The 24,773-nt window shown below is 48.4% G+C and overlaps 1 protein-coding gene and 1 long non-coding RNA gene across 4 annotated transcripts in view; one reads left to right on the top strand and one right to left on the bottom strand.

The window, feature by feature from the left end:
- LOC149868667 (uncharacterized) overlaps nt 1-24,773 on the bottom strand; it is a 75,387-nt gene that overhangs the window by 31,600 nt on the left and 19,014 nt on the right. The window contains exons 2-3 of one of the 2 annotated variants that reach the window (XR_016441299.1): nt 7,084-7,290; nt 5,206-5,356 (exon numbers count right to left, since the gene is read on the bottom strand). This is a non-coding gene — a long non-coding RNA (uncharacterized LOC149868667). Of the gene's footprint in view, nt 1-5,205; nt 5,357-7,083; nt 7,291-24,773 lie in introns of those variants that run through there. The other variant, XR_016441298.1, reaches the window with a different exon arrangement.
- Nucleotides 1-24,773, top strand: part of CORO2A (coronin 2A) — a 97,901-nt gene that overhangs the window by 55,721 nt on the left and 17,407 nt on the right. For both annotated transcript variants that reach the window (XM_090038977.1, XM_090038978.1), the window contains exons 2-3: nt 14,653-14,853; nt 22,936-23,052. In XM_090038977.1, coding sequence (XP_089895103.1) covers nt 14,653-14,853; nt 22,936-23,052 — 318 coding nt within the window. The remainder of the gene's footprint in view (nt 1-14,652; nt 14,854-22,935; nt 23,053-24,773) is intronic.

Below are 24,773 nucleotides of genomic sequence, written 5' to 3'. Positions count from 1 at the left end.
GGTGCTGGTGTCTGGTTGTGTCATGATGGTGGGCTGGCCTGGGCTCCCTGAGCTGCTGGTGGAGGGTGCAGCCAGGGAGCTTGGTGGGACAGGCTTCTGGATGCCTGAGGGGCCCTTCCCCTGGTGACATGTCACCGAGGGTGCCAGGCTGGGGTGGGGGCTCAGGCAGGTTGCCCATGCTGCTGTACCCAGCATGGCTGTGGCCTGGGTCCCAGGGTGCTAGTCCTAAAAGCACCAGTCAGCATTCCCCAACCAATGATTTTGGTTGGCAATGGAAACCCACTGTACCCGCAAGCCCTTGACCTTTATGCGGCACTGCTGCGCTGACTGGTTGTGCCCATGCTTCCACATCTGGACTGACAGCCCCTCATAGACATGGGTATTGGAGCGCCCGCTCTGCTCAAACTCACGCTGCATCTCTACCTCGCCCCACAGTGCCACAAGGTCACCAGCCTCCTTCATGGACTAGTTGGAGCTATGCTATGGGTGGTGGGCAGGGGCCTTGGCATGACTGCAGATGAGGAGGACACCATTGTGGGTCCTGCTCTAGCTCTTTGGGTCCCCATGTGGTTGTCCCTGTGCTGCTGGGACTGGCCAGCTGCCTGCAGTGCCCAGCACAGGGTTCCAGCATGGGACTGATTGATGTGTGGCAGAGGCAACGCCCTGCATCACCTGCAAGCTGAGGGCAGACTGCTGGGGCTGGGCTGCAGGCAGGGGGAGTTATCTCCGGCAGGCAGAAGCTGCCTGCAGCTGGGCCTAGGGATAGCAGTTCTGTCTGGAGTATGGAACTGCAGGCTGGACAGCGTGGGCCTGGCAGGCATGTGGCAGCACAATGCTAGGCAGCAGCACCAGGGTGCAGGCAGGCTAGGGCAGCTGGCCTGTGGCCTGCCCAGGGGAACACAGGGGCCTGGAGTGGTCTCAGGCCCCCTGCTGGTGTGCTCCAGAGCTCTGAGTGCCTCCTGGCTTTTAAAGGCCTGAGGCAGGGGCTGCCATAGAGACAGCCTAGCCCTGGGGCAAGGGAGGCTCCCAGCCCGAAGCCCTGGGGCTAGTGTCAGGCCAGTCCCCTAGTGGCAGGGCTGGCCCAGTCACATCTATGCAGTAACTAATCGAGAATAAATTTTCTACCTGCATTTGTGGGTAGCAAATTTAATTTTGATTAAGCATTTTTACTGCACAGTAAGTGTGCTCATGTGTAGATGCACATGCTTACTACGCAGTAAACTATACTACCGCACAGTTAAGCATCTCATGTAGACATGCCCACAGAGTTCAAACTTGATTCTTTGTGGATTGGCAGTGGCTGAATTTGGATTTGCTTGTTCCTGACTGATGCTTTTAGTAGTATACATCAACTTGAGATGCAGATGAGACTGGCTGAGGGATCTTTTATAAGGTAGAAAAAAGGATGAGTTGTATGGGTTTTTCTTTATGATCTGTCAAATCTTAGACCTTGCAGCCTAATTCTGATCTCATGGGATGGCCAATAGGTACCCCATGGTCTGTTGAATTAATAAAGATTGGGGCTTATTGTCACGTGAGCAGTACAGATATATGGCAAAGGCAAAGCACATAGAAATTGAAGAGTGCTCACATATAACTAGTGCTTTGAAATAAACTAAAGGCAGCCAAGTTTCATAGTTGGTAGGGTTGGAAGGGACCTGAGCAGATCATCAAGTCCGACCCCCTGCCATGGCAGGAAAGAGTATTGGGGTCATATGACCCCGGCTAGGTGTTTAAGTATCTTACTTTCACCCAGGCAGGGGTGGAAGGGAGCAGGAAAGAAGTTTATTTCCCCCTTCCTTCCCCTGTCCCACCAGCAAGCACTTTTCCTTGCTGGCTGCTTCAGCAGTGGGGGCATGGCCAGCTCTGGCAGTAACCTTGAATAAACTGGCCAGAGAGGGATTTAATTCCCCCCTCCCTGTCCTACCACCAGGGACCTGAGCCAGGTCTGCCAGGTGCTCCCCTCTCACTGCTGCAGTGACGGGGCCAGGCACAGCCATATGCCGGCTGGCATGGCCCCCTGAGGCAGAGGGGGTGGGGGGATTATTCCCCCATCTACCCCAATGCCCCCCAGGGACCGCAGCCAGGTCTGCCTCACCTGACTGCCACCACTGCTTGCTGCCTGCTTGGGGCAAGCAGTGGAATAAGCCCCCTGCTTCCCCCTCTGCCAGATGCTGGAGGGAGGGGGAATAACCCCCCTCCCTGTTCCCTGCCTCTGGCTGCACTCCCGCCTGGCTGCTGGAGCAGCAAGGAGGCAGGGCTCTCAATGGGGGCAGCAGCCCCTGTCATTGTGTCAGGGAGCACGAGCCCATTCCTGGCAGGGGTCAGGGGAGTGCTATTGGGGTGGGCAGAGCTGCAGCAGACTGTGAGTGACAGCACGGGGGCTCAGACGGGGCCAGAGCCCAGTTGCCCCAGCACTGCTGTGGTCCACAGCAGCTTTCCCTACCCCACAGCATGGCCCTGCACCAGGCTTGTGCTTCCTGACACCATGACAGGGGCTGCTGCTCCCATCATGTTTGCTCCCCTGTCACCCTCTGCCTCAGGGGCCATGCCAGCTGGTGTCTGGCTGTGCCTAGCCGCACCACTGCAGCAGTGAGGAGGGAGCACCCGGCAGACCTGGATCATGTACCTGTGACTGGGGCAGGAACCCCTCCTTGGACTCCCCGCCACCCCCACCCCCTCCCCCAGCACAGCTTTCCTGCAGCTGAGGGTGCACTCTAGCACCCCCCCGGTGCCTGGCCTGAGCAACTGTAGTCATGTGCCGGCATTTCCTCAGCCCAGAGGGAATGTCTGTATAGTTGCAGATAGGTTCAGCCTAGGCAGCTTAGACTAACCTGCAAAGATTGAATCAATTCAGGCTCCGGCTTTTTGACTGTATGTCCCTAGCCACAGAGCCAATCACAGATCCCAGAGGTGGGTCTGAACTCCTGCCCCTTTTTGGAATGTAGGGGCATGACTTGGGGATGCATATTACTTTTTTCTAGCCTAGTGGTCTTCAAACTTTTAGAGTCAGGGCACCCCATCACTGTTCTTTTTAATCTAGTGGGATCCCCAGTTGAGAACCACTGAACTATTGCAGTGTGTTCCATGTGTTTCCTATGCAAAGTGCTTTAGAAGAAGCATAGAGTAGCCATGAAAAACCTTCCTGAATTGAAAAGGGGAACTGGACGTGATATACCTATACACACACACACACACTCTCTCTCTCTCTCTGTTTATATATATACACACTATATATAACATTAAAAATCTTTCTTTTGTATCGGGATACTGTGTCTCTAGTGGTACCTGTTTAAACAGTGAGCTAATTGTATCTGTTAATACAGTTATTTTAATGCCCTGAAATTGTTTTCTGTATGAATCTCCTTCAGTTACACTGCATGGGTCCTCCAGATTGAAATCAGCTGCCTCAGCTTATCTCCGTTGCTCTGAGCCAGGGTGCTGCTAGTGCCACCATGACCAGATAAAAATGCTTGCTGCACTGAACCTGGGAAGGCTGCAGCATGTGCACTCTCCTGCTTGCATTAACGTTCTCTTATCAGCCTAAATCAGGCAGGTGAGCCAGCTGATGCTGTGCTCCTACCTGGTCCAACCCTTCATGGCATCTTTTGGAAACAGGCACGTACACGCCTCTGTTCCCAGAAGGAGTGTGGGGACAACCAGACCAAGAAGGGCTGAAGTACCAGCCAGCTCTCCTCCCCACTTTAGGTTGATCAGAGTGCCTTTATGCAGGTGGGAGACCACATACCTGATGCAGCTGCTTGAGACACTTTTACTGGATTGTGGCAGTGGTATCTTCATTGTGGCACCTTGGGTGCTATGTTACCTGGGTTGAGAACCAGTGCTATAGTTACTTGGGACCCAGCAGTAGGGCACAGCGTGGTGGTGTTGTCCACCTTTGCTTTGTAGACTGCTGGATAGTACACTGGCCTAGCTAGAGTTTGGGAGACTGAGACCTGGGTTCCCTCTTAACCTAAGTTAACCCATAATTTCCCTTTTCCAGGACAGTGCCTAAATCACTCAGCTATGATAGTGACAGGGTACCCTCCACCTTCTTGTGGGGCTAAGAGTCTTGTGGCTTGAGACCACAAACAAGAGACTGAATCTCTTTATAACTAGTGATGAGGGCAGAGTCCTGGGTTCTGGTCCCTAAAGAGAGTTATCTCCCTGCTGTTTCTCTGATCCCATGGTCATGGCATTGCTAACTGCCCAATATCCAGCATCACTAGGAGGGCTGGGGTTCCCCCCAAAGCCTGTTCTATGTTCAGGTACTGCCCTGAGAAGTAGGAAATGTGGGTTTGAATCTCTCAGCAGGAAGAGAGATTTAATCATTGTTTTCTACAAAAAGTGCTTTCTTGTTGTTTGATATAGCCTTAATACATATTATTCATAACTCAGAGATAGATGCAGGTTTCATTTTTAGAAGGCACACACTATACATTTTAAAGCAGTGATTTATTTTGATATTTTGTTTCAGATTAATTGTCTAGCTACATCAGAAAACTGAATTATATTAATAGATTCATAGATGCTAGGGTCAGAAGGAACCTCAACAGATCATTGAGTCCAACCCCCTGCCTAGGCAGGAAAGAGTGCTGGTGTCAGATGACCCCAGCCAGATGCCTATCCAGCCTTCTCTTAAAGACCACCTCCCTTGGAAAAAGGGAGGTGGACTGGAACAAGAGGAATGCTTGAACCAAATTAACAGAGGTAGAGGGCAAAAAATCTCTTGCTATTTTGTTGCACCTAGTAATTTCCCAGTACAAAACAGTGATATAATTATTTGCAGTAAAAATATGCTTTAGTTCACAGATAGCAAGAAAAAAAAAAGAAATGTTATATATTGAAGGAATAGGCAGATATTTAAAAGGGGAAAAAAATCACTTGTAATATTTACTTAACAGACCCAAATTCCAAGATTCTCCTTATGATTTGGTTATTTTACTTACCAAAGCTAATTGAAGCAGATACTTGTGAAGTCATTGGGAAGTGAACTATCTCCAATTCACTAGATAAGTCATGGATATTTGGGGGATATTTTTGTATTAGAGAACACTGTATTAGAGAACAGCAACAACTATCACTAAAAATAACAGATATTTAAATTGTTTTATTTAAGTAAAACAACAAATTTATTATGTAGTTTGGTTGTTTTTCTCTGTCAGCAAACATTTATAATTATTGTAACATAACAAACGTGTATTTTTTAATTTTTAACTATTTTAGTTATAAATGTGAAATGTGTTTTTAACAAAAATTAAATAGATTATTTCAGTCAGGTCAACATGAGAAACTTGAAATACTGGATTATGCAGCAAACTCAGTCTTCACCTTCCTCTTCCTGTTTATTCATAGACTGGAAAAGAAAGACAAGCCTTCCTGCTTTTTCAGTTCCCAAGCAATTTCTCAGTTTAGAATGAATTAGTCCAAAGGAAGAAAATATACTTTCTATACCTGCAGAAGAAGCTACTGCTGGTAAAAGCTGGATTATCACTTCAGTAGTCTCTGATGGGTCCAAGTGCTTAAGGGCATTTATACATGTGCTCCAGGAAGGGGCAGCGTACTTTAATTAGAGTGGCTCCAATTAAAGTGCCCAGAGCGTCACGTGTATCGGCATCCCTGTGCTGAAAAATGGTGGCAGGGGTGCTTTAATTTAAGATCGTCGAATGAGCTTTAGTTAAAGTGCCCCCACCACCATTTTTCAGTGCTGGGACACTGATACACGTGATGCTGGAGTCTGCTGGAGCATGGTAATTACCACACTCCAGCAGGCTTAATTAATTGAGTCTGCTTCGATGTTCTGTAATTACAGTGTGTCAGAGCAGCCTCTTTGCACATGTATAGGTACCCTGAGTTCCACCAGTTCAGTGATATGACTTTCTTTAAAACCTCATCAGCAAGCATATATTTCTTGAATGGTTCACCCTTAGCCCTAAAATATATTATAGTTGGTATTATGGAGGGTTGATTGCTGGATGCCCATCTCACAGCCAACTCCTCCTCTTCAGCAGTTAAGGATAGAGTCTGGTACTTAGTGTTGAGAATATTGGCAAGAAAATGAGATGGAGATAGTGTTTGATCTATTCATCTTTTAAATGCCTGTGATTTAACTTTGTCACTGCATATTTCGCTTTTCCAGGTCTCACTCAGTTCCTTCCAAATTTCAACAGCATCAGCAATAAAACAGCCATTTCCCTGCACTGGCTCCTGCCAGGCAATGGGGGCGATCCCCACTGCCCCACCCCACTGCCCTGTGCTGTGGGGGTGGGGGCTCTGCCATGAGCCCCCGGAGGCCCTGATGGCCACTGCAGCAGCCAGTGAGTGCAGGGCTTTTTTCTGAAAAAGACCTGGGATACTGGGGCTAGGCGGGCAGCCATTGATGGGGCTGGGAGAGGGGGCAGGAGTTGGTGGGCACTCAGGGGGGCTGAGGGAGCAGGCAGGGGATGGGGCCTGGCAGGAGTCCCCCCATGGTCCCCTCCCCCCTCCTCCTGTCCTACTTACCGAGCTTGGGTCCAGCTCCCTGTGACGGCAAGTGGGGACTGCCCTAATCACCAAATCTCTGAATCTTTCTCCAAATCTTTTCTGAATCGATTTGGAGGCTTCGAATCGATTCAGGCCTATTTATTGGTCTCCCAATTCAATTCGGATTCATAGATTCGGCTGCCAAATCTGGCTGAATCTCCTCCAAATTGAATCAGCACCCAAAGCTTCGCGCAGCCCTACTTTCTACCTTATAGAAACAATTTATTGGCTGACTCTGAAGCAAATACTAGCTGCTTCACACAGGCCTAGTAGCCAGTTCCTTCTTCTCTTGTCACACAAGCACATATTATGGATCATTGTGAACATTGCTCCACCCATCAAGACTCAGGTTAACAATTTTCTCTTCTAGACTTTTTGCACACTGTTCAGTTTCTTTCTCATACACCTTATTCAGCAGTTTGCCTGCTATATCTGCTCTGTTGAGTGGACTGTATCCTGGTTGTAGTGACTGAACCGTGTCAATGAAGTGTGTGTTCTTACCCATATAGAAAGAAGAGTTTGTTGTATAAACAAACTAAGCAATTTTTAAAAATCTCTTACCTCTTGCTGTAATTTGCTGGTTCCTGTTACAGACTTATCTATGGTTGTTTCTGGATGGTGGAGATTTTTTTCTTCTTTTTGCTACAGGATATACTGTGACATGCATTTGACTGGAACACTTATCATTAGCAGATAACTGAAACTGTAGGCAGTGATGGTGATGGTGAAGATGGATAGTCAGAATGCTGTATGTTGAGATGGATCCTCCTGAACAAAAGAAGTCAATGCAGTCATTGCAGCACTGCTCATTTACTACTACAGGCAACCCTTGCTTAGCACTCTTAATTGGTTCCTGAAAAAATGAGTGTTAAGTGAAACAAGTGTTAAGCGAAACCAAAAGTATTTGATGAACCAAGATGGTGACCACAGTTGTTTTTAATGACCCAAAATTGGACTGTGAGCATTATTGGACTGTGAGCATTATAATGGAATTTGCTGAGTGCTAACTGAAATCAGGTATCAATTTTAAATGAGCGTTATAGCAAAATAGTGCTAAGTGAAACAGTGTTAAGCGTGGGTTGCCTGTACTCATTGTACTCAGTACTACTTTAGAACTGAACTGTAAAAGGAAGATCTGCCTATTTCAGCCATTAATTTATATTACAACTGCATTAAAAATATGGGAGTTCCATAAAGTAACAACTATATTTTTGCTCAGACATTTTTATGAGAATTTAAGTAGTCCAGAAATCCATCCAAAAGATATGGACAGGAAAGACAAGCAGTCCTTTAGAAAGAAGTATGAAATAAGGAAGCTTAATAACCTGGAGATGCTGCTTGTTCAGACATGTTCTATTCACCACCTTCCAAGCAGCTTCCTCCTGAGAAGGGGCACTTCTCATGATATTGTTTCATTTGGGCAACCCGGCCTTGCATTTCTTTGTTAAACAGTTTGCATTTTGCATTCATGCCTGTCTTACCGAAAGGTAGAGGAACTTCATTAAAATATTCCCAAACAGGGTCTCTTTTATGGCCTGGCAAGCCTGCTGCCATGATAGGTTTTCCCTTCTACTATACTATTCCATCACTAGCTTGCAAATCAATGGCAAGGCTATACTCAGAAACTTAGTCATCAAGACTTCAGGAAAAATTCTTCTCAAAATGTTTCTCTTTTGTTTCTATTGCCCCCCGCCCCTGCATTTATCTCCAGACTACTCCTCCTTGCCCAGATCTGCTACACCCCCAACAATCCTCTATTCATTTAACTTCTTGAAATTTTACACTTTTAGAGAATGGTAAGGGCTTGACTCTGGGTGCACAAACTTGCAGAGATTCAGTAGGGCTGATGGCTAGATAATCAGGTCTGTTATCTTTCATCTCCATATACTAGGAGATGAAAGATAACTATGTTAACAAGGATGTTATGTCTGGAGTCACAAATCCACAGTTTGAAAACTGAATCTAAGCATCACAGTGGTGTTTAATGGGTTCTTATAGACTGAGTCCCATTGGGTAGAGTGGTTTTCTTTAATCTTTACTAATATATAGAAGAGCATCTGGAAACCCCATAACATTGGGCCCCTAATACAGTTCATGGCCTCTTATGACCTATTCATAAAACTTTTCTAACAAGGTTGCATGAATATAGTCTCAAATGGTATATAATTAGAAGTTATAATTGCTATTCCACGATGATATCTTTGAGCTTTAACATATCTTGCATTAAAACTATATTTATATAGGTTTATTTATTTTTTAAAACCATCATAACAAAAAATATGACTAAATAAAAAATCTGATTTACATTAAAAAATCATTTTTAAAATTTAAAAACAAAATACTTATTTTTTATGCACCCTGGATTGTGTCTTCAGTTGCCTTCAGTAGCAGAGGCACAATTTCTTCAGTTCTCCTAGTGCTGTTATACCAATAAGCCTTGGTGAGTGATGGATCCAGAGGATATATACTGGTCCTGCTGTTAAGCAGGGGTACAAGGCCCCACTGGTGCTGTTTGCTGAGGGCTGTCTCAGGCTTGGACATAGGAGTCCCAGGTAAAGGGCCAGCTAGCTGGCTTTCACACAGGCTGCTCCCCACTTCCAGAGGATAGAGGCTGATGGCTAATTAGCTGCTAAGGGAGGGTAGGGGATGGATTGGAGTAGAGGACACTACAAGCTGCCACATGGAGAGGAAGGAGCAGTGGAGCCATCCCAGTCTGTGTTGGGAGTATGGAGGGAGGTGTAAGGGCTTCTAAGCTGCATGCAGCTCCCTAGACGTGGGGAAGCAGGCGCCATTTAGATAGCAGGTCTCTGTGGCCAACACAAGTAAAGGTGCATTGCAGAGAAAGGGCTTGGCAGGGTCCTGTTGTGAGGCATGGTTAGTCAGCTCACTGAGCTGGGCGGTGACTGTGTTGATGTGCTTTCACCTGGAGACAGAGGTTGTTTATAGGTGTTATGTTGTTCAAGGTTTAATCTGGACTACAATTGTCACTGTATACATGTGAATGTCTGTAATCTGAATTGAAATTGGCATGAGTCTGAATTAACTAATTAATCCTCATTGAATGAGGATTAAAGTGAATGCAGACCATGGCAGTCTGAACTAAGCAATTTAAACTATACTGATTAACACCTATATATGGCTTGCTTATGCCCACCACCTGGTGTAGCACTAGATGCCCCCTGCTGTCTTTACTGTAGAAATGCACAAAAACCTCGGTGATGGTCAATGATTGTCTATTAACTGTTCATTTGAATTGAAATTTGATTTGCACTGTGTGATGCAAATCACTTAACATGGTTTAGAAAATGGTGAGCATAACAGCCAGAAAGACCAGTGGTTTGGTCAGGGGCACTGAGCGGCCCAAATATTCTAGAATCAGGAGTCAGGTCCCCCAAAAGTTATGGTTTGGGCTTAAAAAGGTCAAGAATTTAGAAACAACCAATTCCAGATTTCCCCATAGACTACTGAGATGCTGGATCCTCACCCGTCATGTTACTGAGCCTTTTGCTGCCATGATGAAGGCTAGAATCATGTGTGGTTCTCAACAGAGGCTGAGATTCTCCTGCTGATCTCTTTGTTCCTGTACTCAGGACTTCAGCTCTGGCATTTCAGGCTTGTGATAAAGTAGTGAAAGATGGTGATGCTCTACTGGACTAAGCACTATAAAGTTCCTTGGGGTATGCCTGTACTACAGTTCCAGCTTGTCCCTGAGGGATGGTCTCAGCATATGCCCCACCCATGCACTCCTGCTCTCATGTACGAACCCAAGAAATGGGGACATAAGTCATTCAAGGACACTCCCCTGTGGTTACTTTGGAAACTCTCATCTCCCATGCATGTGTGAATGGCCACAGTGGGGCAGTCTTGGACCAGTTTCTCTGCTGCATTTCCAGAGTTTTTGATGCAGATGAGTGGGAGTGGGTGCATGGAGTGTGTTTGTGATCAGCTTCCCAGACATGCACTGTACGTGGTATAGACAGACCTTGATGACATATGAGTCAAGGTTTAAATCATTTTTCTATCCTGCTTAGATCCATGCATCAAGTAACACACCTGGTGTTCTTTGGGGTTCTTATGAAGGGGACATGAACAAGTGAAGATCTGTTTGCCTTGTGTGATATTTTTCATGTCTCAGAAACCCACCTTTGTATGCTTCCAGCTAGCCTACCCAGATGGCTTCAGCATTCCCAGTTCAGTTTCAGCTCAGCAGTCCTCAGCTTCTCTCATGATTTGCAAATGCAACAGTTCCTGCTCAGTTCACAAGCACTTCCATAGCTAAGATTCCCCCCAAAAACATGTGACTCAAGACAGGTTTCAACCGTTTCTCCATTTTTCCTTTTCTAGAAAACTACCACAGTCTGTAAGTGTTGTTTTACCTGGGGGCAGAGGGGGAAAGGAGGGAGGGAGGCACAACAACCTGTTCACTGCAAACCAGCTATTTCCTACAAACCATTTATTTGTAACCCCAACCCAACCAAACCTGGACCATATCTGTAAAAGGAATTTCTATAGGCTGGACCTGTGAGATTTGTTTCTTGCCATTGCCTTTATAATCATTAGCTGCAAATGAAATCCAAATCAGATATGAGTTCACTTTGCTCAAATTCCAGAGATCTGATTTCTAACATAAGTTTTCCCAGCCTTGGACAGGTGCACAGTCCCATCTCACAGCTCGAGTGGTCAAATCCAGGTTTTGGCCTTGGACAGGCATTCTCCCAGGAGAAGCCACAAGTGTACAGATATTCAAGCTGTTTCTCCCACAGTAAAAATGGCCACTCCAAGGCAAAAATAACCTGGGAATAAACAGGGTTAAATCACTCCCAGGAGAGTTTGTACATGTCTGTACATGCTGTATGTCTATGCTGGAGCTGTTTCCATCCTTGGTCTCCCACGCTTGGAAGAGTTCCTGCACTGGATTCCTCATGCAGCACCATGACTTCTGCATTTCACAGGTGGTACCAAGTCCTACAACATCCAGCAGTAACCATTGCTTTAGTGGTGTGAGGGACTGGGGGTGGTGGTTTTGACCAGGGTTGACAGAAAGAGCTTTATTCCCTGTTTGCAGTAGGAAAGGTTAATTATTTTGTACCTCACTGTACTCTTCCACAGAACCAGGACAGGATGTAAGTGTTATGGGCTGTTCTCTGATGAAGGGTTTTACCCAGCAGACTGTCATTCTAGCATTAAAAATGGATGAATGTGGCTGTTCCTATTAAGTTTTGTGCCACTCATTTCTGTGAGTACAGCCCATCATTTAAGAACATAAGTGTCATACTGGGTCAGACCAGTGCTCCATCTAGTCCAATATTCTGTTTCCAACAGCAGCAAAAATGGATGCTATGATGGGAGGAGTACTGAACTGGGTATCTCTAGGGTAATCTATCCCCTATTCAATATCTTCCCTAGCATCCACCATTATTGGTTTAGAGCAGGAGTAGGTAATTATTTGGGCCTGCGGGCCATATAGGGAGTTTTGCTGGGCTGTAGTGGGCCAAGTCAGCACCTTCCCAACTCCCCCATGCAACAGCTCACCAAAGCTACCTACATGGGATGGGGCCATGGACAGGCAGGGAGCAGCGTTCTGGAGCAGAACAGGTGGGTGAGGCCAGGATCATGGGGCAGGGTCATGAGGTGGTGACAGTGCGGGGCTGGGGCCAGGATGTGGGGCAGAGCTGCAATCTTCTGCCTGCCCAGCCCTGAGATGGATACGGGCTCCACAGGCAGGGTCATGCAGGGAGCAGATCGCAGCTCTGCCCTGGCCCCGGCCCCATGCTGTCACCATGGTCAGCTGTCACTGCAGCCTGTGCTGTCACCCCTATCCTGTGCTATCCCGGCCCCTGCCCTACATGTAGATGTCCATCTGCCTGGCCATGTTCCCTGTTCATGGGGCACCCGACCAGTCTCCATGCAGACCCCAGGATTGCAGGGTGGCGGCAGCACGGGGCTGGGGCCAAGCCTGGGGCAAAGCCGCAGGTCTGCAGGCAGCAACATGCAGGGAGCACATCATTGCTCTGCCCAGGCCCCATGCTGTCACCATCCCACAATCCTAGGGTCTCCATAGAGACTGGCTGGGAGCTGTGTGGGCAAGGTGTGTGGCTGAGTGGACAGGATGGGGCTGGATCCAGGTGGGGATCTGCATCCAGGGCCAGCGCTGGGATTTTGGGCAGTGACAGCGTGGGGACAGGGTTGAGGCTGGGGCAGAGGTGCAATCTACTCCTTGCATCCCCTTGCCCACAGAACCCACATCCATCACAGGTGCATGTAGGCTGCAGATTGGTGGCCGTGCCCTGGGACCCATCCCCACGAAGTTGCTGCCCCAAGATCCTGGCATCTCCCTGGCCCCATCTGCCTGTCTAGCTCCTGAACACTGCTTTCCACCTGCCCACATGCCCTTCTCAGCTGCCCAGCTGTGTGCCCTGGCCTCTCAGGTCCTGCCCCCTGTGTTGGGTGCAGAGCACATCACTGGGCTGCCCCAGGCAGCGGGGCTGGGGCCAGCAGCTGCTGCAGCCAGAAGGAGCCCCTGGGGCCGGTGGCTGTGGCATCTGGAAGGAGCCACTACTGCTGGAGCTGCCGGGACACGGAGTCCAGCTGCTGTGGCCCATGGCCCCAGGGCACATCCAGGGGTGGTGGGACCAGCCAGAAGTGCAACAGCTTGGGATGCCCCCTGAACCTGGGCCAAGCAGGATCAAGGGACCTGCTGCAGGCTGAACAAAAACCCTCTGGGCCAGATGCAGCCCGAGGGCCATCTTTTGCCCACTCCTGGTTTAGAGATACCAGAGGAAACCTCTCCAATCACTCTGTTCAGTAGCCATTAAAAGATCTATCATAAATGAATTTATCCAGGCCCTTTTTTGAAAGTGGCTATGCTATCTGCCTCCACCACCTCCTGTGGCAATAAATGCTGTAAGTTAACTGTGCATGTATAAAAAAGTACTTTCTCCTGTTAGTTTTAAACCTGTCACCGTCTAATTTTAGTGTGTGTCCCCTAGTTCTAGTATTCTGGGACTTGGTGAACAACAGTTCCCTATTTACTTGGTCTACACTCTTCATGATTTATAGACCTCTATCATATCCCCCCTCAGCCTTCTCCTTTCCAGACTGAAGAGTCCTAGCCTTTTTTGGGCTAATGTTCTAGAGGGCTTCCCTCTTTGTGCTGGAGGCCTTCGGGGTCTCATGCAACACTTTCTTGGGCAATATTGTAGAAGCTCATTAGAGAGGGAGAAGGTGCTTGCTTACCCATTGAGTTCCCAGTGTAGTGTCAGGCAGTGCTGAGGCCAAGCTGAGAACGTGTTATAGTCAGCCACAGATGCCATCTGGATCTATACAGCATGGTCTCCAAAGGTGCTGCTGACGGCAGGGAGAGAGGTGGTGGGAGAGCCACATTTATGAAAGAAATTGGCCGTCCCAGGCATGGCACAGGTCTCAGCTGCTCAAGTCATTTGTGGTGTCTTAGACTGTTGTTGCTTGAGATGATGTAGAGCTGGATTCATTTGGTCTCTCCTCTTGAATTCATTGTTGATGGCTTAGTCCCCATCAAAGCTGGCCTGCTGGACTGTGGAGGAGCCTTCTTGGGACCATCTGGGAGGATGAGTTGGGCAGAGCCATAACAAGCAATTTCTGTGCCCTGAGCAATGGCCAGGCTGGCAGCAGCTGCCATTCTTGCTGTGTTCTAGATTGGCCGCCTGGGGCTGATGGCATGCTTGTCCTCACTTCCCCCTGTCATTTACAGTATTATGTGTTGGAGCTGGTTGGGCTAGTTTCCAGAAGGGGTGCTCAGTGGCTGTCTCTTTTCCTAAAGCCCTGCTGTTCACTTTATGGTGGGGCTTCTGCCTGGATGTGGCTCTTGGCCTCCCTTCTGGTTTTGGGAAGAGACTGGTGAGCAGATATGAGATAAAGGAGAAAAGGCTCACAAGTGTTCTGAAAGGGGAATTGTGGTCATGGGCAGAGACAGTAAGTCTGGTCAGAACCTGGTTCCTGAATATCTGGGGTTCTGAATGCATCATGGGCATAAAGGGGTGGAGGCTCATGGGTTGCACTAGCCCTGCTGATCCGTTTCAAGCCTGAGCCAGCATTGCATAGCACCAGGGAAAGGCCCCATCCTTACCACCTGTTTTGTTTTGCCCACTCCAGATGTCATGGCACCCTCAGTACCGGAGTTCCAAGTTCCGTCACGTCTACGGCAAGCCAGCCAGCAAGGAAAAGTGCTATGACTGTGTGCCCATCACACGCAGCGTCCACGACAACCACTTCTGTGCTGTCAACCCCCACTTCATTGCTGTGGTGACGGAGTGTGCAGGTGGTGGGGCCTTCCTTGTGATACCTGTGCACCAGGTGAGCAGTGACCACTGGGCAGGGCTCTGGGGGTGTAGGCTGGCTTCTTCCATTGTTGTACAATACTAGGGGAAAGAGATAAGGCCACAGAGACCCTGGCATGTCTTGGTGACAGCAGTAACTGAAACTTACTTCTGTTGCTTGTATGGTAAAACACAATGCATGACACAATTTGGGCCCTAAATTGGTTACGAGGAGCCAGTCTCTGTTACATGACTCTATAGCCCCTAACACTGAGAGTTCTTTTGTATCTTTATCTGTTTGTCTGCCATAAGGTTTTTCGTTGCTAGATGGCACTCTCATACTTGCATATCTTTCACACGCAATCAGTAGCAGCGGTCCAAAGGCCTGGTCCTTATTGCAAGACAAATAAAGATCAGCAGCAAAAGGGGGAAAGAGTCTTTATTTACAGGAATTCAGCTTTTGCTAATGGACAGGATATGATCTTAGCTTCTTCACAACCAACTGTTCCCTTCATGGGCGACTGGTGCCTCTTGAGTCTGGGGGGCACCAGATTGTTGAGCACGGAACCACCAGTGGCGAAACCAGAATTGCACTTGTGGTTTTGCAGCTGGTGCTTCCAGGGGGTACACAGCCGATTTCAGGGGGTGCATGTGCACCCGTGTGCACTGCCTATACATCACCAATGGTTTCCTTAGAACAAAAGAGGTTCAGTGGTCATGACAGTGTCCTAAGGCCCCCATTTCTGTGACCCACTTGAGTTTAAAAATGTGTGACAGCTCAAATTTTAATGTGAATCCTAGGTGGTGGCGATTTGCTGAATCAGGGTCTACAAAATGACAAAAGTGAGAAGAGAATGGTGTGGTTTTTATTCCTTTGGTCCTGATTTGGGCAAATTAAGAACATGTCAAAATGTAGTACCAAGCAGGGGTAAACATCAGCGGACTAGGACATGGAGATAGGGTTGCAGGACCCTGGAACATCCTGACAATAGAAGTGAGGAAAGATTATGAACTGGGGACAGATGTGTAATGACACAGGTGGGCAGCTGGGGCAGGTGCTCTACATAGGGGCAGTGACAACTCCTCCCTTCCCCCTTCTCCCCCCCAGCCAGTTGGCTCCTGGCACAGCTGCCCTGGTTACCCCACCCTAGTTGTGCCACTGACTGAGGAGCTTGTGAACTGGCTAGAATTAGGGTGGCATATATGAAAAGAGGATTTTCAGTTTTATTTTTTTCTTTTGTCTGTGCTTTTGGAGCCACTCTGTTTTTATGTCATTCTTTAAGAACAGAGGGGAAACTAACTAGCTAAGTTTGGGAGATCTGGTGTGGTTCCCAGCCTGTCTAGATCTGCAGTTCTGACCATCCAGAGATGATATCAGGGCTATGCTGTTGGGCCAGTTTGCCTTTGAAGTTTACTGTTTTATTCTTTTCTTAAACAAATGCCTCTTGGGCCCTTGTCTATATGTTTGGAGATAAAGAACCTGTCTTTATCTGCCGAGTTTGGGCCTCTGAGCCATAACACACTGGTGCTGGCAAAGCGAAGACAGCACATTTGCATTTTACTTCATTGATCAGACTCATTTGTACCCTTCTTCCCTAATAAACTTTTCTCTAATGCCAGCTCTTTCATTCTTGCCAGCTGTTGTAAATCTGTAATGTTACTGCTTTGCCTTCTGGGGATAATGCAAATGTGGAATTAAGGAAATTGTCCTTGGAGATCAGCAAAGCCCTGCTGATGACCTGCTGGTATAGAGCCCTGGCACAATGGTTTTGGTGCATGTTGTGACAGGGCAGTAGACCTGCCTTGCCACGAAACCCCTAAAGAACAAAGGAGGAGGAACAACTTACCCAAGCAAGCCCAGACGGGAAGCGGAGGTGCAGCAAACCCAGGCAAGGAAGGAACCGTGTGGAAGACCCGGATGGTAATTAGCCCAGTCATCTGCAAGAGCCAGGATGACGGCAAATGGGACGCTACTATGGCAACCACAGCTGATTGGAGCGGGGATTTAAAGAGATGCCAAGCAGGCAGCCACTGTCGATCCAGGGGAGGCAAAGGCAAGAAGAGGACCCCGGCTTGGGATGGTTGGCTTCCCACCCATGTGGGAAAGAACGTGGCAAGTGACCAGGAGTGAGGAACAAGACCTCTAAAATCTGGCCAGAATAACTGAGGGGCCAAAGCTCCCATAGATGAGAACTGATACGAGTAAATTCATAACATCTGGTATGGAGAGGGTACCCTGCCCTCTCCACACCAGGTTATATGGTGGAGCCTTGCGAAGAGGAGCCAACCTTCTCAGTCACATCCACCTCATCTTACAGGACTGCGCCTATCTTTAGTTCTTTCCTTTTTCCATCGAAGTCATGGTGGGTGAATTCAAGGAGACTATCCAGTCCTACATGAGAAATGGCTGCTTGGTTTGGGAAGACGCGGCTAAACCTCCACACGTCTTCAGACATGGGAGAGGAACATAGGGTTAGAAGAGCCTCCTGGGCTGCTGAGCCCAGGTTTCCTGCATTCTCAGGGAATTATTAACCCAAAGATTGCTAAAAATAGTTCACTCAAAATACATGTGAACTTCTACTCCAAGGTGTAAAGCCTGACATGCCAAGAACATCCTACAATTTGCCAGAGACAACAGAAATGAATATCTTGTGAAGAACATTGCGAGAAACAGTAATAGCAGAGGTTGCTACACATAAAAAGTTAGCCTGTGAAAGAGCTAAAGGAAGAGCTAAAGCCTATACATTCAGATAACTTCAACAGGGGAGAAGCAGATACAGTTACCTCTGAACTGGCTGTTTCCTGTAACAAATGATTTGCCTGATATAATACTTAAGGCCCCATAAAATAGAAGAATATCTCTGTTTTATTCAGGAACAAGGTGAATAAACATGGTGATATTACCCTCTGGGAGTTCTTGTAGCAGGTGCCAGACTCTGTTTCACTTATTGGGTATCTAAGCAGACTTAGGACTTTAAGTGTGATTCTGTTCCACCCTGCTCAAGGCCCTAAAAATTCAATAATGCAACTGCTTTTACAACACACTGTCCTTTGACCCTTAACAATGAGAAGGTGGAGGCCCCACTGTCTAAACTGTTTTTCAAGGACTTGAGCAGGGTGGAATAAAAATAGGATACTTAAGTCCATTTACAGGGGTATAGGTTGTAGCCATGTTGGTCTAAGGCAGTGATTTCCAACCTTTTTAAGTAGGAGATTGCCTTTGGCATTTAAAAGCAACCCAAGATCTACCATGCACTGCTGCCACCCCCTCCCCCCCACAGTAGCTAAATCTGTGGGGAGGGGAGAGTGGAGGCAATCGAGAAAAAATTATTTGGGGGTGCACCTCCCCAATAGGTAGTCCCACCTGGCCAGTTCCCCACTCAACTTACCCCTGCTCCTGCCTCTGTGGCATTATCCCTCACTGCAGGGGCCTTGATCTAGCCCCTGCCCCTTCCTTCCCCCATGGACTGACCTGATGGGCTGGGGCACATGTGTGCATGCACGTGTGCATGCAGCCCCCCACCCCAGCCTCAGATTGACTCCAAGAGGTTCCACAATCTACTGCAAGAGGCTCCAAGATCTACCAGTGGATTGAGATCCACTGGTATGTGACCACTGGTCTAAGGACTTGTCTTCCTGAAGTCCATTTATGCACTTAATAGGGGCAGTAGAATTTGAGCCAGGTAAATACTACTGTAATTAGCACAGCTGTTATTAGACTGAGCTGTTATTAGCTGCCCTGCAGGACTGATGGACTGCTGCTGTACCATCACAACAAGTAACTGCTTAAAGATTCTGTAGCCTTATGTCAGAAGCCAGCCACACCCACATATTGCATAGTGTTGCAATGTGAAAATGGAGAAATCAGAGAAAATTAGGGTTGGAAGGGATCTCAGGAGGTCATCTAGTCCAACACCTTGCTTAAAGCAGGACCGTCCCCAACTAGATCATCCCACCCAAAGCTCTGCCTACACCCGGGCCTTGAAAACCTCCAAGGATGGAGCTTCCGCCATGTCTCTGGGTAACCTGTTCCAGTGTTTTACTGCCCTCCTAGTGAGAAAATGTAACCTAAACTTCCCTTGCTGCAACTTGAGACAGTTGCTCCTTGTTTTGTCATCTGCCACCAGTGAGAACTGTCTAGCTCCATCCTCTTTCGAACCTCCCTTCAGGTAGTTGAAGGGAGGTTCAAAAGATTAAATTCCCACCCCCTCCCATTAAATCTCTCCTCTAGACTAAACAAGCCTAGTTCCCTCAGCCTGTCCTCATAAATCATGTGCCCCAGCCCCTTCACCATTTTTGTTCTTCTCTGTTCTGCTGTGGTGCTGTGTTACAACATCATTCCAGAACTTTGGAAGATTGCGCATATAAGTCCAGTTGTCCTGTGACATAAGGAGTGTCCCTTCAATGGCAGCTACAAAACTAACTCATGATCCAAAGCCAGACAAGGAAGGGGGAGGAAGGAACATCTGTCAAAATCTGCTCCTCCTCTTCCCCTGCAAAGGGGTTGGAACAGGTCCTTGTGCAACATGCTGGAGCAGGCTGAGCCAGCAGGGGCCCAGGGTGTGGGTTGGCAGGGGCTCTATGAAGCTGGGCTGGGCTGTGCCAGCAGGGAGAGCGGGGAGCCAGTTTGGCTCCATAGACCCCGTGCCGGCCCGCACCCTGGTCTAGGTCCCTGGTGCAGGCCCCATGCTCCCACCCAGCTGTCGCTGTGCTCCCGCACACCCAGTCACTGCCATTCCTCTGCTGCCTGCCACCACCACTGCTCAACTCCACCCCCCACCTGCTGCTTCAGCACCACATGGTTCCTGGCTACAGTGCCCTCCACTGTAACTTCTCATAAGCAGACTCTGCCCAAAGCCCTCATAGCTAATCGTGCCATCTAGACAAGCATCTGTATGTGCTAGTCTATGGGGAGTCTCTCTTTTCCCTCCTAGGCTCTAGAGACAGACATTCAAAGTGCTTGAGCCTGAATTGGTTCAGTCTTTGCAGGTTAGTCTAACCTGGCTAGGCTAAATCAGTTTTATAACTGGATAGACATCCCAGAAATACAGGCACATGCCTGCAGTGGCTCAGGCCAGAAACTGGGGCGTGCTAGAGCAGCCCTCCCTTCCTTCCACAGTACTGAGCTGAGAGGGGCCTGGCCAGGCCCCAGCAGGACACTCTGATTAGCCCAACAAGGAATTGATAATAGTGCTTCTTACCCCCTAAATCAGTGTTTATCACCCAGTTAAGAAAACAACAGAGGGACATTACCAGCTACTTGTTGACTCTGCCTGTTGATTCTACCTGTGGATTCAGCAGGTAGTCTGCAAGCTAATACATAGACACCTCCTCAGCAAGGCAGAGGGGAGGGGGGAATTCCTGCTTAGCAGGGAGTGGTGAGGGGAGGGGGGAAGCAGCCTGCGGTCTCTGGAGCTCCAGCCAGGGAGCAGAGGGGAGGGGCCAGCCCTGCTGTGGAGCAGAGCCCTGCCCAGCCCAAAGAGCATGCCAGGATGCTGGGGGTCTCCGTTTTAACTTAAACCGGCAAGAGGTCTGGGATAGGCTGAATTCAAGCACTGCTTGGGAACCCACGTGGCTGATTGAAGATAATCTTTAATTATAATAATAGGCTTATTTTGTCTGTCCGCAGTACTCTGATTGGTTGTCTCAGCAGCCAATCACAATTCTTACTGAAACAACCAATCAGAGTGCTCTGAACAGATGGAATAAGCATGTTATTATTATAGATCCTGAGGCATTTCAAACAGATATGCTGGCAAGTCAGAGCAAGAATGAAGCACTGGGGCCTCTTGTCGCAGAGCGGGCAGGCTCTGCTGAAGGGAAAAAAAAAAAAGCAGTGAGGGACCTAATCCTATTTTTTTTCTTGGAGCCTGCCCACCTCTCTCAAGGCTGTGGGGCGAGCTGCTGAGAGGCCCTGGTGCTTCTTTTCGCACTGGTGGTACCCCCCAGGACCACCTAGGTAGGTGGGTGCTGCTTGTGGGGTGCTGCCACCATGGAGGAAAGCACTGGGGTCCCCTACAGCTCAGGGGCTGCACAACCCACCAGTAGCTCACTCCCCAGCTGTGGGAGACGCAGGCAGGGTGCGGGAAAAAAAAAAAGATCAGGCCTCTGTCCGCTTTTTTTCTTTCCTCAGTGGAGCCTACCCTTGTGAGCTGCCACTGTGTCACGCTGTCCCTGAGCAGCGGGGGAGCCCAGTGCTTCCCTCCTTGGTGGTAGGGTCCCTGGGGGCAACCCGGGCGGGTTGTTAGCTGCACAGGTGCAGCCACAACTTGCAGGCAGCATCTGCCAGATCCAACGGTTGCACGGGGCACTGGAAGCCCAGGGATGCTCAGGGAAGCTCGGGCTCGGTGGGCTTCCAGCACCCTGTACACCAATCCCGCTGCCTGGAACCACCTGGAAACAGGCTGGCTGCCCCAGAAAGGTGGCAGGAGGGGGGCTAGGTGTGCTGGCAGCCGGAGAAGGTGATGAGGATGGTGTACAGGGCACTGGAAGCCCGCCAAGCCCGAGTTTCCCCGAGCACACCTGGATTTCCGTCCCTGCTGCCTTCTCTGGATAGGGTTCCTGTACACATGAGGCATATCGCTGTAATTTACATAACAAACTAAAATACATGGGATGTGTTTTAGTTTACTATGTAAAAAAGACATTTACCGTATTTTCGTGCATATAGCCCGTGGGCTATACACGTTTTTACAAACTTGACGGGTGGGTGTAGGCTATACAAGGGTGTGGGCTATGCAGAGTCTTTAGAACAGCATAGCCCATCCCTGCCCATCTCCTGGCGGGATTATCTTGAGTGCGGCTGGCAGTGGCGGCAGGGAGTGGGGCTGCCTCCCCTGCCACTCACAGCTCCTCATCCCTCCCCTCCCCTGCACCACTTCTAGCTGGCTCCAGCTCTGGCTCCGGCGGCCATGCCCAGCAGAGCCCGCACTTGTGGCCATGTCTCGGGAGGGGAGGCTGCAGGTGGGTGGTGAGAGTCTGCAGCAAGCCCCGGCAGAGCCTGCTGGGCACGGCTGCTGGAGCCGGAGCTGGAGCCGGGGCTCACCACCGAGACATGGTGGGCAGAGCCGCTGGAGCTGGAGCCAGGACTCGCGGTGAAGACATATGCATGCGCACATATATATGCATGTGTACATATACATATATGTGCTGCACATGGCCGCCAGAGCCGGAGCTGGAGCCGGGACTTGGCACTGAGACATGGCAGGCTGTGAGAGTTTGCAGTGAGCCCCGGCAGAGCCTGCACTTGCGGCCATGTCTTGTGGGGGAGGCTGCAGGTAGGCGGTGAGAGTCTACGGTGAGCCCTGGCTCCAGCTCCAGCTCCAGCTCCGGCAGCCATGCCCAGCAGAGCCCGTGCTTACAGCCATGTCTTGTGGGGCGAGGAATACGTAGGTGTGGGGAATACACAAACTATTTTACGAAAATACAATTTTCTGCTGGTTATACTTGGGTGCGGGCTGTATGTGCGAAAATACAGTAAAGCAAAAATATGCCACTAAACATGTACACTGTTACTCAATTAAATCGTTAAAAAAGGCAAGTAAATCACTAAAAGGTGCAATTTTCTCATGTGTACAAGGGCCCTCTTATTCTGTGACTATGAACAAGGCACAAGGTCAGACTTTTGACAAAATACAGTTTTATGTAGCCTTTTTGAGGGATTATTTCATAGAATCCCTCCAAATTTGCTTTTCAGTTTACCCTGAACCCAATTATTTTCTTCTAATTTTTTGATCCAGCCACCATAGCCAGAAATCCCATTACCTGCCCAGCTCTAGCCACTGTCCTTTATACCCTTGTCTGTGGCTCCTGGGAAATGATCAGTTCCATGGTTGTCTCATGCTTTTCTGGGCTTTTCCACTGTCATTGTTCAGGAATGGTGAAGGATAATAGCATCTGGAATAGCACTATCCAAGAACTAAGAGCTTGCAAGACCTATTCTCTGCAAGCAAAATATCCAGATCTATCTGAAGCAAAAAATGGTGTTTCTCTTTGGACCTGGAAAGTATGGCGCAGGTCTGGCCATGGCACATAACCTACTAAGGCTGGGTGGAAATTATATAAACCTGTGGCTAAACTATAACTTTCTGAGTTAACCAGGACTTTCTGCTCTTTTCAGACAGGAAAGCTTGACCCACATTACCCTCGAGTGTGTGGGCACAAAGGGAACGTGCTGGACATCAAGTGGAACCCTTTTAATGACTTTGTAATAGCTTCTTGCTCAGAAGATGCCACTGTAAGTTTGCCAGCTTGCTCTCGGTTACTAGCCAGCCAAAGCATTTGTTGGGAAAGAAATTGTACCATTCAGGGAAAAGCGTGCCTTGGTTTCCTCTTCTTGAACTTGTTTAAAGAATATTTTCCTTCTGTTCCCAACTTACAATCAAGGCCATAGAGCTTAGTGGGCTTTTTCCTTCAACAGGAGCCTACAGCCTAAATGGTGAAATACTAAACAGAGTCACATTTAAAAACAAACCTGAGGCTCTGTCCTGGGCTCAGAACCATGGGCTCCCATACAGACATGGGTGAAATATGTCATGGGCTCAGCGGGAGAAGGAAACTCTGAATTAGGTGCTTTTCCAATGCAACATACTCCTTGGGCTTGTTTACACAAGCAAGTTAATTTGGATTAGTATAGGGCCTGAATTTAAAGCAGAACAGCTCGTCTTGATTGACACTTATTCCAGACTGAGAGCATCCCCACAAGGTGCATTTACATGAGATGTTTACTGTGGAGTTAAGTAATTAGCTCTGCACTAAATATTGTGCATCTAGATGTGCACCTCTATTAGGCTGGAGTAAACTAACCAACTCTGCAGCAGGATAATACTTATATTTACAAGTTTTTTACTCCACAGTTTACTCCATACTGCACTGGCTGGCTGGGGCACGAGGGTGCTTCAGTGAGGGGGCTGCCAGCAGGCTAGGCCCATGCTAAAGTTCCCTCATGCCCCAGCCAGCCCCTCTGCAACACCTTGAGCTGCGGGGAGCAGCCCTGAGTTAGCAGGCTGACCCCCAGGACCCCCTGCCAGCCAGGGCTGCTCTGACCCGACACAACGTGCTGCATTCCTGGGAACATGATTAAACAGTGCACCTGGGAACAACAAACTCGAAAGCAATAAGCTCTGGAGTTTATTGTTTTGCATTATTTGCGTGTGTAGACTTGCCCGCAGAGTGTAATTAGGATTTGCTAATCAAGAATAGATTTTCTTAAATAGCACCCTTCTGTGGAGCCACTCTGGCTCATACAGGTAGAAGTAAAAAATGTAGCCAGATGGAGAAAGGAGTTGGGCATTTCCTTAGGATGGATATTAAGACTATCTAAAGTTACAATGGTTGATGCTAATGCAAATGGTGGAAGTGAGAGCAAACCAAATGGGTCAGGGGTTGAGCTGCTCTCCAAGGGTATGTCTATATTGTAGACAAAGCGTGACTGCAGAGTAGATCCAGATATATAAGCCTGGCACCTAAGGAGACTTAGGAGGGATTTAAACACTTGAATCATGAAAAGTAATCCAAAATATCCAGGCTATCTCTCTTCCAGTGGCCCCAAATCTCAGTGGGTGCCTGCCCTAATTTACTGCCCATGTTTTGGACTTCAGAGTTCCCTGTGCATCTAAATATAGTCTTTGCATTGGCCCAAAGTAGGTCAGTTTGAGAAGCAAGGCACCTAGGTTCTGTCTGAGCTCCATTATGACACCAATATGAGGCACAGTGGCACTTAAATGCTGTCTAAATCCCTAGAAGGGCCCAAATCTGTAGACATGTTTGGAACAGGACAATGCAAGCAAAGATCTTTGTGTTCAGTGTAAAGCGTGGCAGTCATGGCCACCTTCACTCAGAAACAAGATTGGAAGGAGGTAGAGCTCACTTCTTGCATAATAGTGTGGTGGTTAGAGCACATACCCAGGAAGTAGAGTACCTGGGTTCTAGCTGCTCCTTGGCTTGAAGTTATTCCAA

The sequence above is a fragment of the Crocodylus siamensis genome, chromosome 3, assembly GCF_052110815.1.
Source record: "Crocodylus siamensis isolate JL-2025a chromosome 3, ASM5211081v1, whole genome shotgun sequence".
NCBI classification, from domain to species: Eukaryota; Metazoa; Chordata; order Crocodylia; family Crocodylidae; genus Crocodylus; species Crocodylus siamensis.
The sequence above is the reverse complement of the archived record's forward strand: the minus strand, read 5'-3'. Positions and strand labels throughout refer to the sequence as shown.